This window comes from Xenopus laevis, chromosome 8L (assembly GCF_017654675.1).
Source record: "Xenopus laevis strain J_2021 chromosome 8L, Xenopus_laevis_v10.1, whole genome shotgun sequence".
Classification (NCBI taxonomy): domain Eukaryota; kingdom Metazoa; phylum Chordata; class Amphibia; order Anura; family Pipidae; genus Xenopus; species Xenopus laevis.
Genome location: NC_054385.1, coordinates 61,976,315 through 61,991,723, shown reverse-complemented (window position 1 = coordinate 61,991,723; position 15,409 = coordinate 61,976,315). Strand labels below are relative to the sequence as shown.

Here is a 15,409-nt window from a genome sequence, read left to right as displayed (position 1 = left end):
TAGGGGATCATAATATGCTCATAAGTCACAGAGTAAGGGGCACATCATTTCCTAAACTTTACAGGAGTCACTCTTCCTTTAAGGGGAACTGTTGTGAAAATTAAAATTTAATATAAGCTTCCTCATACTGAAATAAGAAACGTTCAAAATGCAATCAATTAAATATTCTGCGTTGTTATAATAGAAATAATCAGTAAGTAAATCTTCACTATTCCTCTCTCGGCATCTGTTTCTCTTCATTCTCTCTTCATGCAGCAGTTGGGTGTCAGATATTCATTGACAGTTAGATCCATATCTTATAGGGGGGGCTTCCTTTCCTAGCAGATGAATTAGAGCTCACTCAAATAGTTGATTCCAGTACAAACAAAATCTAGTACAAATCTTGCATGTAGAGAGACATGATGTCTGGTGATTTTAATAGAGTGACCTCTATAAGATATGACCCCCCTATAAGATACATTGGATCGAACTGTCAATGAATATCTCACACCCAACTCCTGAATGAAGAGAAACAGATTCTGAGTGAGGGCTAGTGAAGATATATGTGATTATTTCAGAAACAGTACCACATTTTTAAGTGATTGTATTTAGAAAGCTTCTTATTTCAGTATGCTGAAGCTTATATTACATTTTCATTTTAGTTTAAACTGCAACTAATGCTTCTCTGCAGAAGAATCTGACTGATTGGTCAAAACATATTAGGGCTCATTTAATTATTGCACCACAAATCTGTATAGTTGCTACTATGTCAATTGCCACAAACCGACTTTTTCAGTGCAATTGTCATGATTTGCAAACACAACTGCGAGTCATTGCATCAAGTGCAATTTTGTTAGCAGAACCCCATGGCTACTGCGATATCGATGGAATTATGGGGCAAAATGCTGCATTGTTGGTAATAAAACACCCAGTTGCATCTGACATTACACTTTGCACACTGGGGTGCTGTAAGTAAATGACCCCTATTATATAGTTATCTTTACACCATTGATACTGAACTAAAACGAATAAACAATGAAATGAAAATCCTTCAACACAGCTGTAATAATGACAGCCATCAGGATAAGAAACAGAACCCATTGGTGACCTCTAATATTCTCATAAGCTGTGGGCACACATCATGCCCAGCTCACTTCTAATGAATTAATTCTACCAAGTTATATTGTTTTCAGAGGCATCACAATATGCAGAGTGTGACTGAAGGGGATTTACCTGCTACTACTTTGAATTCACCGATCTCAAGAAAACAGTGGGCCGCCGTTACAATCCACTTCTCATTTATAATTGATCCACCGCAGAACCCGATATTATCTTTATTAACCAAGTGAACCTGTGGATATACAGCCAATACAAAGGTTTAACAAGTGTTGAGATATTAACAGTTCTGTTTGTCACATGTTGGGCACTACCTCTGCGGATGAATCATTTGGCTCACATTCTGCTATTGACCCTAACAACAGCTTTTGCTCAGTTTCACTCCTTTTATCTTACATGAATTTCTGTCATTCATCCAGGTCATGATCTACTGTATCTAGCAAAGCTAAAGCTAATGCAAAATCACCTCCATCTGACCATTATAATTTTATTAAGTAAGGATAGAATTACTTTTTGATCCATTACTGATCTGGATTAGATGCATTAACACCAAAATGTCCCTGCCACTTCATTGGGCTGATTAGAAATATGTCCAGCAGAAATACACTTTTATATCTGTTTGATTTTAAATGGTTTCTAGCTCATCCCTTTAAAACACATGGAAAGTTCGCATTCTGAAAGAAGTATTTGTAAAGAGCTTGGATCAGCATCAGAGATCTGCAAGTTTCTGTAATTGCTATAACATGGAATAACTATAATAATTTTATAAAGTGAAATAATGAATGACATTCCTGTATAACTCTTCTCATTCTGACTGCAATGTGCTGGATTCATCAGCTGTAATAGGAGTCTAGCTGCCATTGTTCCTACTAATTTTGGATATTTCCCCCATGTCTGTATACAGACAATCACTGACAACAGAATGTTTATGGATTAAATTCGATTCCGAGCCGTCATCCTAAAGTGGCAGTTTGCATTCACGCCATTACAGCCAAGAACATGCGCACATCTAGTGGAAACAGAACCATTTGCCTTTCATACATCACTCTTATTATTGTTATAAATAGCAGCACATTTCCATTCCCATCTGCTTATTTCTATCTATAGTTCTCTTTCCCTAATGCTTTATTTATTGCAAATCTGTAAATGATAGCCCAGTGGTATGTTTGTTATTCAGATTGGATTGTAAGAACATGAAAAAATCCATGAAATCATTCTGATTCTGTGCAGAAATGCTTTATATATGCATGCTGTATTATTGGAGTTTTGTTTCCAAGAGATCTCTATTAAAAGCTTATAGAAAGCTTGTTTGCCATATTATTCTTTTTTTTTTGGATACACGCTGTATTTAAATGCTTCTCAGCTGAGGTATTTTAAAGCTGCTGCTATATCATTATTTAGTATTCAAGAATAATATTTATGGTTAAGAAATGTATTTGCTTTCATTAATTCCTAGTGTTATATATAATAAGCCAATTGATATTAGCCAGAGTTTTATATAATGTGATATTCTGACTTTAAAATTCCTGAATTAACAGGAAAGATAGTTTCGTATCTGTTTGAGGAAGGAGGCAATTTGTACCATTACCCTAAAGGATCACCATTACATCTTACATCCTGCAGACTTTTTTTGAGATTTTTAAGAGGGTGTTTGCTATGCCAGGGGGGAGAAATAAAAGCTCTTTACATCAATAAGTCTTAAACTTAACACCTAATTTATTATAAGAACAAACACTATCATCCAGGATGTCCCAAAAGGTTAGTGACACTGGGCTGTTTCTAGTTCTGTGTATAAGCACCCAAAACTCGACCATTTCACTTGGCTAAAATTGTTTGCGTGACAGCGAAAAACAGTGGGCATTTTTTGCCACAATTTTGTCATGGCAAATGCTATTTTTTCTTGCATCAAATCCATTGGAGTCAATGGGGGTCATTTATCAACACTGAGCAATTTTGCCTAAGGGCAGAAAACCCATGGCAACCAATCAAATCACTGCCTTCATTGTTTTACTTGCAGCTGGCTTTAAAAAGCTAATCACTGATTGGTTGCTATGGGTAACTGCCCATGGGCAAATTTGCCCAGTGTTGATAAATGAGCCCCAACTGTAGTTTTCTTTATGTTTTTTCTTGCGCCAAATGCATTGAATCCAATGGACATTTTTTTTAATGGAGAAACAAAATGCATTTTAAATTCTAGGTCAGATTTGTGAAAATGTTTGCCTCTTACCGAAAACATGAATTTTGCTGCAAATCTGTATCAGAGGAAATACATTCACTCATTTCTACTTACAGACAATATTTGAGATTTCAAATCAGCAAGTGTGTGATGTGAGGCATACAGTGTTACAGTCCATGGCACCCACTAACTCAAATGCTGAGGACTCCGCATTCCACAGTGGTGACTATATCACCAGGGCCAGGTCAGACTTGCCGGGTGTTCTAGGCAACCTGGCTGGCCATGTCGCTCCCCTCTCCCATGCATTCACAAGTTAGTGTATGTGCCCACGTTAGTGTATGTGCGAAAACGAGCATGCACGTGCATTTGCTTGCTAGGTGTCGGCAACAGTGAAGGTATATGCCTGGCACTGCCCAAACTTCGTCTGACGAAGTGCCGAGTGCGGCAAGAAACGCGTAAGTCCCAGACACTCACCGCTTTTTACATTGTACCACCAAAATGCACACATTAAAGCTGAAATTTTGAAAAGAAATATGTAGTCCGTGTCCCTAAGTGGATTTGCAGTACAGCGCAGAGAGAGTGGGATTTCTTATTCCTGCACACAAACGACTTAGCCTGTTAATAGTAATGACCTTAAATTAACTTCAGGGTTAACTGCTAAAATATAAGAAAACACTGTAAATATTGACATTATAAAAACACAAAAGAAAAAATGGCTAGTGACCAAGTGTTCTACATCCACAAGATGGCAGCACAGATTTCAAAACACAAATAGCCTTTGGCAGGAAGGCATTCTGTTTTGCATACTTTAATGTGTCATCACACAGACAAAACAACTTGTACATCTTTCCAATGTTCTGAGCAGAATGATTAATTAAGGTTTCTTAGAACAAGCTGCTCTGTCATTATTTTATGTATTATTTCTATACACATGTTTGTTTAATTGCATAACTGTCTAGTGCTTGTAGCAAAAAAAGCTTCAAAAAACCCCAAAACAATCTGATACATACTAAATGCAGGAGTCCCCAACCTTTTTTACCCATGAGCAACATTCAGATGTAAAAAGAGTCGGGGAGCAACACAAGCATGAAAAATTTTCCTGGGTGGTGCCAAATAAGGGCTGTGATTGGCTATTGGTTTCCCCTATGTGGACTGGCAGCCTACAGGAGGCTCAATTTGGTAGTACATCTGGTTTTATGCAACCGAAACTTGCCTCCAAGCCTGGAATTCAAAAATAAGCACCTGCTTTGAGGCCACTGGGAGCAACATCCAAGGGTTTAGGGAGCAACATGTTGCTTACGAGCTACTGGTTGGGGATCACTGCATAAATGAATTCAAATGATACTGAACTGCTCAGGCACTCACTATAAGAGGATGCATGAAGGTCATTGTGGCTATCCTATAAATGTTCATGGGTAGAACTGTCCTCTGCTTATTTCTTATGTCAGCAGTACAGAAATTCCTTTCTTCTCACATTGAATAAATCAAATCTGAACAAAAACACAAAACGTTTCATACAGCAAAGACATTGTTTTTGGGTCCCATCTGAATTGTCAGACGGTATCATAACTTCCGAACTGAGAAAATCCAGTGGTGGATTGATTGAATTCATTTTGTCTGGATTCTTACATTCCTTTTTCTATCAAGTTAAATAGGCGGTTACAAGAATGACACAGTTAGAAATAAATGTTCTGGACTACTGGTTTCATTGCCTGGGCCTTTAATTCTGATCATTCCTCCAAGGCTTAAGGTCTCTCTTTGTGGCAACATCATACTCAAAAAGCTGCACATTAAACCAAATTGTGTTTGATTAGTGATGGGCGAATAAATTTGGCTGGCACAAAGTCGCTGCAAATTTACACGTTTCGCCGGCGGCGAATAAATTTGCAAATCTCCTGTGAAAATTCACTGGCCTCAAAATTTTTTGGATGCGCATCTGAAAAGTCACTCACATCGGAATTGGCATGCGTCAACACTATTCGGACGCACATTGACTTTAATGTCAGCATCAGCTTGGACGCGGGCATCAATTTCACGATTTTCACAATTTTTTCTGTGAAAATATCCAAATTTCAAGATTTTTTCGTGAAACTTTCCGATTTCACAATTTTTCCTGTGAAACAGGAGAAATCTGCCCATCACTATGTTTGATGAAAGGTGAATGATTCTATGCTTATAGACTATTGTTTTGTAAGGTTCAATGTCCAAGTTATACACATGTTGTAGGTATGTAATAAAATTTTAAGGAAAATAAACAGAAATACATAAAATATGTGATGAGGTAGGGTCATACTTCAAGAACAACATCTTCCAGTCCTGAGAGATAAATCATAAAGGAGATAAAAATCTGCCTTACACATAGCGATGTGTGTTCCAGAGCTGCCTGTCAAGGTTCATTGATTCATGTTTTAGATCGAAGAACCATGAAAAGGCATATGACCTCATCTAGTTGAATATTTTTACCAGGTTGTGTGGAGACCTTGAACACAATGAGGGAACTGGGCACTCAGTTGTGGCTGTTATACAACCTTGTAGAGCAATCACAAATGACCAGTGTTGGACTGGGACACCAGGGGCCCACCAAAAACCTTTGGCCAGGGGCCCACCATAAAACCTTAGACTAGGGGCCCACTCTCAGTACTAATATTCTTTATCTCCTCAATCAACCTCTATTCTCCTAGTTTGTTTCTTTACATACTATAATCTTTTATTCCATCTGTTTAGCCTCTTTGTTCTCATAGAAATAGGGAATCATGAAATAGGCCAAGTGTTTAGCAGTATGAGGGTCCACTGACACCTGGGCCCACCGGGAGTTTTCCTGGTTTCCCGGTGGGCCAGTCCGACACTGCAAATGACTCCTAGATGGCTACAATTACCGACAACCTCTATGTTTAAAAGCTGGCAATTTTGGTTTGAAGAACAAAGAAGTCCGAGTGTAGAAATTTGACAGATTGTATCATTAATTTTTTTGCTAGCGTACCAGAATTTATACTCATTAAAGGAGTGGGTCACCTTATTGTTAACTTTCAGTAAATTATAGAAAGGCTAATTCTAAGCAACTTTTCAATTGGTCTGCATTTTTTTTATAGTTTTTTAATTATTTGCCTTTTTCTGCTTTCAAATGGGGGTCACTGAATCCATCTAAAAAAAACAAATGCTCTTTAAAGCAACAAATGTATTGTTATTGCTAATCTTTATAAGTCATCTTTCTATTTAAGCCCTCTTATATTCATACCCCAGTCTCTTATTCAAATCAATGCATGGTTGCTAGGGTCATTTGGACCCCAGTAACGAGATTGCTGAACTTGCAGACTGGATAGCTGCTGAATAATTTAAAACCACAAATGAAAACCAACTGCAAATTGTCTTAGAATATCACTCTCTGAAGGTATCTCAAAGGTGAACAACCACTTTAAATTGGGTTATGCATCTCTATGCCTATTTGCACCTTTGTCCTTGGATGCAAGTGGCTTCCAGGCAACATTTGTTGTTGAGACAGGGTTACAGAGGCTATGATTCAGTTCTGTAGAAAATGTTGATATTAACATTTTGTGGTATTTAAAAAGTATCCTGTTAAGTGTTCATCTATTCCTGACTGAGCTTTGACATTTTGTTCTGTTTGGCATATGTTGCTATGATTTGACCCCTTGACACATTAAATATCTTTGTAGTCCTTTTTTTATGATTAATGCACCTTCTGTTCAGGCACTGACAGCCATATTTGGTTAACTGTGTTATTTGCCTCAATTTACTAAAACTCATAAATCAAATTACTCCGCCAGACCTCTGTTGCTTTTAAAAGTTATGAACCATACTGTACACATCAGAAAAGGGTTTGAGTGAAATACAGCTTCGCTTATTCGCTGTGTCCTGTTTGAAACACTATTACCGTCAATTCTTTATCTTGTGCATCATCCCTTGCAGATTCTTATGTAATATGGTACTGTATATGCTACAATGCTGATTGGACAGGGTAAAGAATAGATACAAAAAATAATATATTATGGCTGATGCACACACTCTTATGGGGTCATTTTTTTTTAAAATGTGCAATTAATTAGATTTTGCCAAGATCTTTGCTGTCTTTATAACTGAGTTTTTAAAACTTGAATATAGAAGAATTATCAAACATCAAACTCAAACCCTTACTAATGCCTTCTATACCGTAGAAGTCAAGGTTAAAAAAAAGTTAGCAGAGATCTCATGTTTTACAATATCAGTCCCTCCTACACGGACACATATACATTGTATGTTAACCACTTTTTCAAATAGTAAGTATATTCAGACAGGATCGATATTTCAGTAGCACGTACCTCATTTTATTATTATTATAATATTATTTTATTATTATGTGCTTTTTTTGTCATTTAGGACCCCCTTTGCCACGGGGCGCACTCCAGTAGGGGAAACGGTTGGTTTTTGGCATTGCCCTTCAATACCTAGCGCTGAAAACTATTATTTCCCCAACCAGAATGCAGGCTCTATAACCCCACACCTCTGGCGGGGGAAACAATTTTGGGTTGACAGGTGCTTTTTAAGTAAATATAAATTTTTACCTGCCAAGGGAATTCACCCTTTAGACTGTTAGTTCCACCAACAACTCTGACAAATGGATCAACAGTTACAGGCACAATGTCTTCCTTGTTTTTTTCTGGATGTGTGATATTATGATGATCAATGCTGGTTACATTGGGAATCTCTATAGAATCCAGAAATGAGCGGGTCTCTTGCTTCGGCAGGGCTTCAGGTGCGCTAACTTTTCCACATGCATATGGCACTGTAATAGAAAGATCATGGCATGAAGGCTCAATTTTTAATTGTGTTAAATAAAAACTCGGCCTGTCAAAGAGTTAAGGATCTCATTTGCTTTATGAATCCTCAATGCATTTATAAATGAAAAAAATATTCAAGACTGTTTTTTACTGTATTGTATGCATTCATTTAGATAAATTGAGTTTAGGAATTGCAGTACTGTTATTAGGCTTATAGAAGGAGAATTTATATGCCATGCTTTGTAAAAACAAAATTTTGTTAAATCAGAAAGGATTCAGAATTTCTAAAAAAAAAAGTCAATATTCTTATTATTCATAGTTAAATACAAATAGCTGTTTACCAGAAGCCTCACAGGTCTTGCCATTTTCTACTAGTTTGTATCCACTGGCGCAGGAGCAGACCACTTTCTTAACAGGATCATTCCTGCACAGGTGGTCACATCCTCCGTTCATAATTGAACAAATTACAGGCAGCGCTAAACAAGGAAAATACAATAAGAGAATAATATATAATACATAAAAATGAGGGTTCTAAATAAAATATGAGAAGTATATTCAATGGATAATGAAAATGACTTAACAGAATCTAGTTCCTAGTTATTGATACTACAAAGCCAATAACATTTCATCTGCTTATAACCCACAAACTGCATACAAATCAGTAAGGATACTGGGGCAACATGACATACTATGCTGCACATGTTTTTTTTCAAATGTATATTGTAATCCATTGATTTCGTGACTCAGTGTTATAAATGTCTAAAAGTTAAATAGATTTACTTAACTTTGCAAAATAATAGAGATATTATATCAGGATAAGCAAAGGAATGACTGCATTTATACAGATTAACCCAGAATTCAACCAAACTGAAATGGCCAAACAATGAAAATGACTCTGCAAACCCAAACCTGATTATGTAATGTCTGATAACTGCTCTCTACTATCAATAACTAACTAAGCTCATAATTCTAAACTCATAATAAAGCAACTTCTTCGCTATTGATCAATAAAACAGGATATTTTGAAGTGAGGTGTGGAAGGAAACAATTAATTCAAGAACATACAAATAGTTTAAGTAGGGATGCACCAAATTCACTTTTTTGGATTAGGCCGAACCCCCGAATCCTTTGTGAAAGATTCGGTCGAATACCGAACCGAATCGAAACTCTTATTTGCATATGCAAATCAGTGAGGGGGAGGGAAAAATAGAGCCGCGGCTAAAATTTTTTTTACTTCCTTGTTTTGTGACGAAAAGTCACATGATTTTAAGGATTCGGTTCGGGCCAGGCGCAAGGATTCGAATCCTGCTGAAAATGGCCGAATCCTGGCCGAATACCGAACCGAATCCTGCATTCGGTGCATCCCTAAGTTTAAGGCATTGAAGTGAGTTTGTGTTGTTTTTTGATTGTGGAATGTATTTTTACTGAGCATTGTGTCTATACACACTCATTTCCTGCAGATGAACAATATAAGCTATAAATGAACAGTGAATATATGAATAGTGATGAGCGAATCTGTCCAGGTGAAAAAATTAGCGAAATGCATTGAAGTTAATGGGCGTCAAAATAATTTGCGGCAAATTTTTACACTTTTTTACACGTGTGACAATTTTTCACACTGTAAATGGGAGTTTTTTCTTGTGGCAACTTTTTTGTCTCTGCGACTTTTTTGTCCAAATGCATTAAAGTCAAAGGGCGTTTTCTCTTAAAGGAGAAACAAACCCTTTCCCCCTCCCCTACATAGACCCCCCTCCCCCCAGCCTAGCTGCCCCCCTGGGCAAATGCCCCTAACTCTTTACTTACACCTCTGTACAGATTCTGTCCAGCGGAGTTCACGCCAGCCATCTTCTTCTCTTCGGTAATCTTTGGAATGAGACGGTGTAGCGGCGCATGCGCAGTTGGAGAAATTTCCTGTTTCGCCACAATTTTGCATGCTCCGAAACTCACGAAAATTGCAGACGTGCTGGTCTCATTCCGAAGATTACAGAAGAGAAGAAGATGGCTGCCGTGAACTCCGCTGGATAGAATCTGCATGGAGGGGAAAGTAAAGTGTTAGGGGCATTTGCCTGGGGGGGAGCAGCTAGGCTGGTGGGGAGGGAGGTCTATGTAGGGTAGGGGTTATTTTTATTAAGGGTTTGCTTCTTCTTTAATGTGACTTATTTCTCTCTGCACCATTTTATCTCGACTGTTTTTGTTGCGCTTTTTTCCGCTGATAATTTTTGCTACAGTTTTGTGAAAAGATTTGCAAATGACAAAATGCGGAATTTCCACACGAATCCAGGGCTGGCAAAAAATTCACTCATTGCTATCTATGAATCCAAAATATATCAGCCTTGCCATGGGCACCATTTGGCAGCACAAAAGGCAAGACATACGCATAGTATTCTGTTCCAACTTAGAAGGCATGCAATCTCAAGAAAGCCCTGTAAACCATAATTCACAGAGCTGGGATATACAGACAGTTTGTGTTGTTGTGCACTATTTCTGACGGGACTGATAATATATAGTTATTACACATACCTAGCTCGCAGTTCTTTCCACTGTATCCTTGCTGACACCAGCACACATAAGCACTAACATCATCTTTGCAAGCACCTCCATTTAAACAGGGATTTGATAAACATTGATCTCCATCTGTATAAAAAAAGGATATATAGCAAAAAAAGTAATTATCATCAGGCAGAATATTTCTACTTGTCTATGCTGGTTAGCTCTAAGTACTTCCAATATATTATGTGCTGAGGTTTCACATGCACCACTGCTTATGATCGATTATAGTTAAGTTGCACAAATAGTGTCCCCCTTTAGTTTTTCATTTTAATAAAGGAATCATCCGATAATCTCAGAAGCAGCTGTTTGCTGGTAGGGGCATTGTGTTACATACAGTAATGCAGGCTTATGCAGAAAGCATTATCAGCCACCGGCTCTCTTGTACTTTTTCATTTCCAACCAATGGCTATCCTAAATGAGCAACAGCCCATACACAAGCACCTCAAACCCCCTATTTGTTAATGACAATTCCTCCATATACATACAGCATATCTCACAAACCCCAAAGTGGGATTGTGCATTTGCCCCTTCACACTGCAGTATTTTTTCTTCTATTAAAGGGATCCTGTTATCGGAAAACATGTTTTTTCCAAAACACATCAGTTAAAAGTGCTACTCCAGCAGAATTCTGCACTGAAATACATTTCTCAAAAGAGCAAACAGATTTTTTTATATTCAATTTTGAAATCTGACATGGAGCTAGACATTTTGTCAATTTCCCAGCTGCCCCTGGTCATGTGACTTGTGCTTGCACTTTAGGAGAGAAATGCTTTCTGGCAGGCTGCTGTTTTTCCTTCTCAATGTAACTGAATGTGTCTCAGTGAGACATGGGTTTTTACTATTGAGTGCTGTTCTTAGATCTACCAGGCAGTTGTTATCTTGTGTTAGGGAGCTGCTATCTGGTTACCTTCCCATTGTTCTTTTGTTTGGCTGCTGGGGGGGGGAAGGGAGGGGGGGATGATATCACTCCAACTTGCAGTACAGCAGTAAAGAGTGATTGAAGTTTATCAGAGCACAAGTCACATGACTTGGGGCAGCTGGGAAATTGCCGATATGTCTAGCCCCATGTCAGATTACAAAATTGAATATAAAAAAATCTGTTTGCTATTTTGCGAAATGTATTTCAGTGCAGAATTCTGCTGGAGCAGCACTATTAACGGATTCATTTTGAAAAACATTTTTTTCCCATGACAGTATCCCTTTAAGAAAACTGGCATACATTAGGGTTTTGGGAATTCATAGTTCCTAGGGCCCAGAACAGAGTACCTTTTGTATATACTATATACAGTACACACAATTGGTTACAACTTCCAGAGACCTTTAACATAAGGTACAACATCTTAAGAGTTGCATACCAAAAATGTATGTTCTACAGTCTGTGAGGCAATCGTACCTAAAATGCCACAAAAAACAAATAAAACAAAATATCTGCCATGCACGTATTGTAAGATTTACTTGATTGCATTGGTTTGCTAGATATAGACATTTATGTATAGCATAGATATAATACTACTTTATCTTATATCCTATAAAAACTTTCATTTATACCGGGGGGCAGTGCACTTTAAAATAAACCTTTAGTATGTTGTGGACATATTATAAGACCCATTTGTTATATTTTCTAGTGTTATGTTTATTTAATGTTTTTTCTGTAGTTATCCAGTTTCTGTTTCCCTTGATTTTGATCTGCTGGATTACCTGGCAAGACCTTGGCAAACAGATAGTAGTATAAAAGGGCAAGAAAAAAAACACAATTGCAACCAAAGTCTATTTGCAGATTGCCTCCGTTTACTATACTAAAAATTAATTTGAACATGTAATTTCCTCTAAAATAACTTCTAATGAAATCACGAAGAGAAACATTAAATTATCAGAATCTTTCCCTTCTCCTTTATTTTTAACTGATGTATTATAGAAGTTTATTTCTTACTCATTAGTAACGGGCAGTGCACTAATCTTTCACCATTCTATTAAAAATGACTGGCCATTATATTCTCATTATGGAATCTCATTCAGGAAAATCCTGTAATTATGCTGCAGGTCTTAAAAACATGGCTCAAGTGACTGTTCGGAGTCACAACTAATACCTTAAAGCAGGGGTCCCCAACCTTTTTTTACCTGTGAGCCGCATTCTAAAATAAAAAGAGTTGGGGAGCAACACAGTTATGCAAAAAGTTCCTGGGGCTGTGATTGGCTATTTGGTATCTCATATGTGGACTGGCAGACTACAGGAGGCTCTATTTGGCAATACACCTGTTTTTTATGAAACCAAAAGTTGACTCCAAGCCTGGAATTCAAAAATAAGCACCTGCTTTGAGGCCACTGGGAGCAACATCCAAAGGGTTGGAGAGCAACATGTTGCTCGCGAGCTACTGGTTGGGGATCACTGCCTTAAAGGAAAACTATAGCCCCAACCTGAATACTTAAGCAACAGATAGTTTATATCATATTACATTGCATATGAAAGAATTTTACCAAACTGGAATATATATTTAAGTAAAAACTGCCCTATCCCAGGGGTGGCCCTTATTTTTTAAAATGGTAATTTTCTATTTATGATTACCCAATGGCACATACTACTAAAAAAATATATTATTATGAAAATGGTTTATTAACATGAAGCAGGTTTTACATATGAGCTGTTTTCTGCAATATCTTTTTATAGAGACCTACATTGTTTGGGGGGGTTAGTTTTCCTTTAACCACAATGGTGCCAGCCATGTCCTGGGTACTAGGCTCTTAAAATAATGATGTGATGAATACTGTTAAGATATCATCCCACTACAGCAATGCCAACCCACTTTAAAAAAGCCATTTCTCTTTTGGCTCCCTGTTCATTTGTATGTCTCAACTTCTGAAAAATTCTGCTGTATTTTCTCCTGGTTCTGATATCCTGAATTAACAATGTTTGCTTGTTTACATATTACTTTACCTTCTCCTAACCTTTACTTGTACCATATGTCTGCCTGATCACTGCCTTCCCCTATATTTTGTCCTATTTCATGGATTTGCCAAGTACTTCATCCCCTTTTCTCTATATTTGGGGCCCCCTGCAGTTATGAATGTGCACACCTCAACATTCTTCCACATAATTAACACAATTCTGTAAACCATGAATCAGACCAGGGCCAGATTTCTATTATCGATGCCCCCAGGCTGTAAGCAAATGGGCATGTGCATGGACACACACTTGCATACGCATGCACACTTTCCCTGGCACTTTCAGCACTGAGGACTGTGTACGCAGGCAAATAAATGTGAATTTTGTATTGCGCGCAGTCCTCCATGCATTAGGAAAATGATGCGGCTGGGCGGTATGCCGCCCCTGCAATCGTGCTGCCCTAGGCTCAGGCCTTTATGGCCTCGCCACAAATCCGGGCCTGAATCAGACACAGTTGCGAAGAAAATTGCATTTTCATCACATGGTATCAAAATGATGTCTGCATGGGATTTTTAAGTGCAAGTACTCTGTGTCTATAAAGGCACCATTTTGAACAGAAGGCGGGACAGACACAGCAGTACAGAGTGCACTTATGTGGAGGTGCAATACGTGAATTTGGAAGCAAGAACCTTCATATGGATGGCATCAGCTCGCACAATGATTGCAGCCATTTTTGTGTGAACACAACTGCACACTTTAAGCTATTTTCATGCAAGGGTATCCTTTAAAACTCCACTATTTTGGAAGTGGAGTTGTTATACAGTATTAAGAAGACACAATGAAAATGATGTTAACCTATTGGCCTTTAAGGTTACAAATTTACAGTTTAAATGCCTAAACAAGCAACATCTCAATATTTCAAATCAACTAAATCTTCTAGTGACCTGGTCCCTTTACTTTGAACAACAACAACATTTCTGTGAGTCAGATTGCCTTTTGTCTTGCTTGATTACGGCTTATGGAATTGTGTTGACAGGGATGAGTAATGAGCCAGTCACTCTATGTATTCATTTCGGAGGCACTCTTGACATAAGTATAAATCACATTTGATCATCACAGAAAATTAGATATATTTTGCATCAGTTCTGAGCAACTAGGCCCATGACACCTACAGTGTCAATCCATTGTAAATAACTGTTTGGATAAAGCTAGAACTAGCATACAGAATATAAAGAGTAATATATGACAAGATGTTTCTGTGCAAAATTCAGCAGATATTTTAGCTTAGCTTTTTTTTTTACTGAAAACTGATTTATAAGGCATATTTAATTGGAAATTAAGCTCCAGAGCTAAAAACCTATCATCGTCCATGGTAACGGATTTAAACGAGACAGGTTTAAATGAGAGCTTACAGACTGAATATACCCCTTGGGTTTATATTTGTTGCTATCCAAGCAGAGAAGAAACACTGCAAAGAAACTGGTCAGATACTTTCATCCTAATGTTTAGAGCTGCCAGGCAGATGGTATTTGGAAATAGGGTGTGTGCACTGTGGGCCTAATATATATATATATATATATATATATATATATATATATATATACTTTACTAAATTGCCCAAACTACATTTTCACCTATTTGACAGCACGATTGCTGCATAACAAGATAATACCAATATTTGGGCTGCATCCAAAAAGAGACAATGTACTTCCTATTTCAATACTTTTAGGTATCTAAGCTCATACATACAGATTCATAAATATTTGTAATTATTAAAGCTATTGTTATTTTATTTTTTCCCCAAAAGGATATTGGAGTTGAATGGACGATGCTTCCATGAGGCAATAAGCCACTCCTGGCAACTTCAAGAACCTTAATTCAGATTATCAGTTTAAATTAGAATTATTCTATCAACAGTTAAGCAGCTAAAAGTTC

The 15,409-nt window shown here is 37.5% G+C and overlaps 1 protein-coding gene across 1 annotated transcript in view; it reads right to left on the bottom strand.

Annotated features, from left to right (window-relative positions):
* The window catches only part of f9.L (coagulation factor 9 L homeolog), a 28,254-nt gene that overhangs the window by 1,384 nt on the left and 11,461 nt on the right, over positions 1-15,409 (bottom strand). The window contains exons 4-7 of the mRNA XM_018230787.2: positions 10,564-10,677; positions 8,385-8,519; positions 7,828-8,048; positions 1,213-1,330 (exon numbers count right to left, since the gene is read on the bottom strand). Coding sequence (XP_018086276.1) covers positions 1,213-1,330; positions 7,828-8,048; positions 8,385-8,519; positions 10,564-10,677 — 588 coding nt within the window. The remainder of the gene's footprint in view (positions 1-1,212; positions 1,331-7,827; positions 8,049-8,384; positions 8,520-10,563; positions 10,678-15,409) is intronic.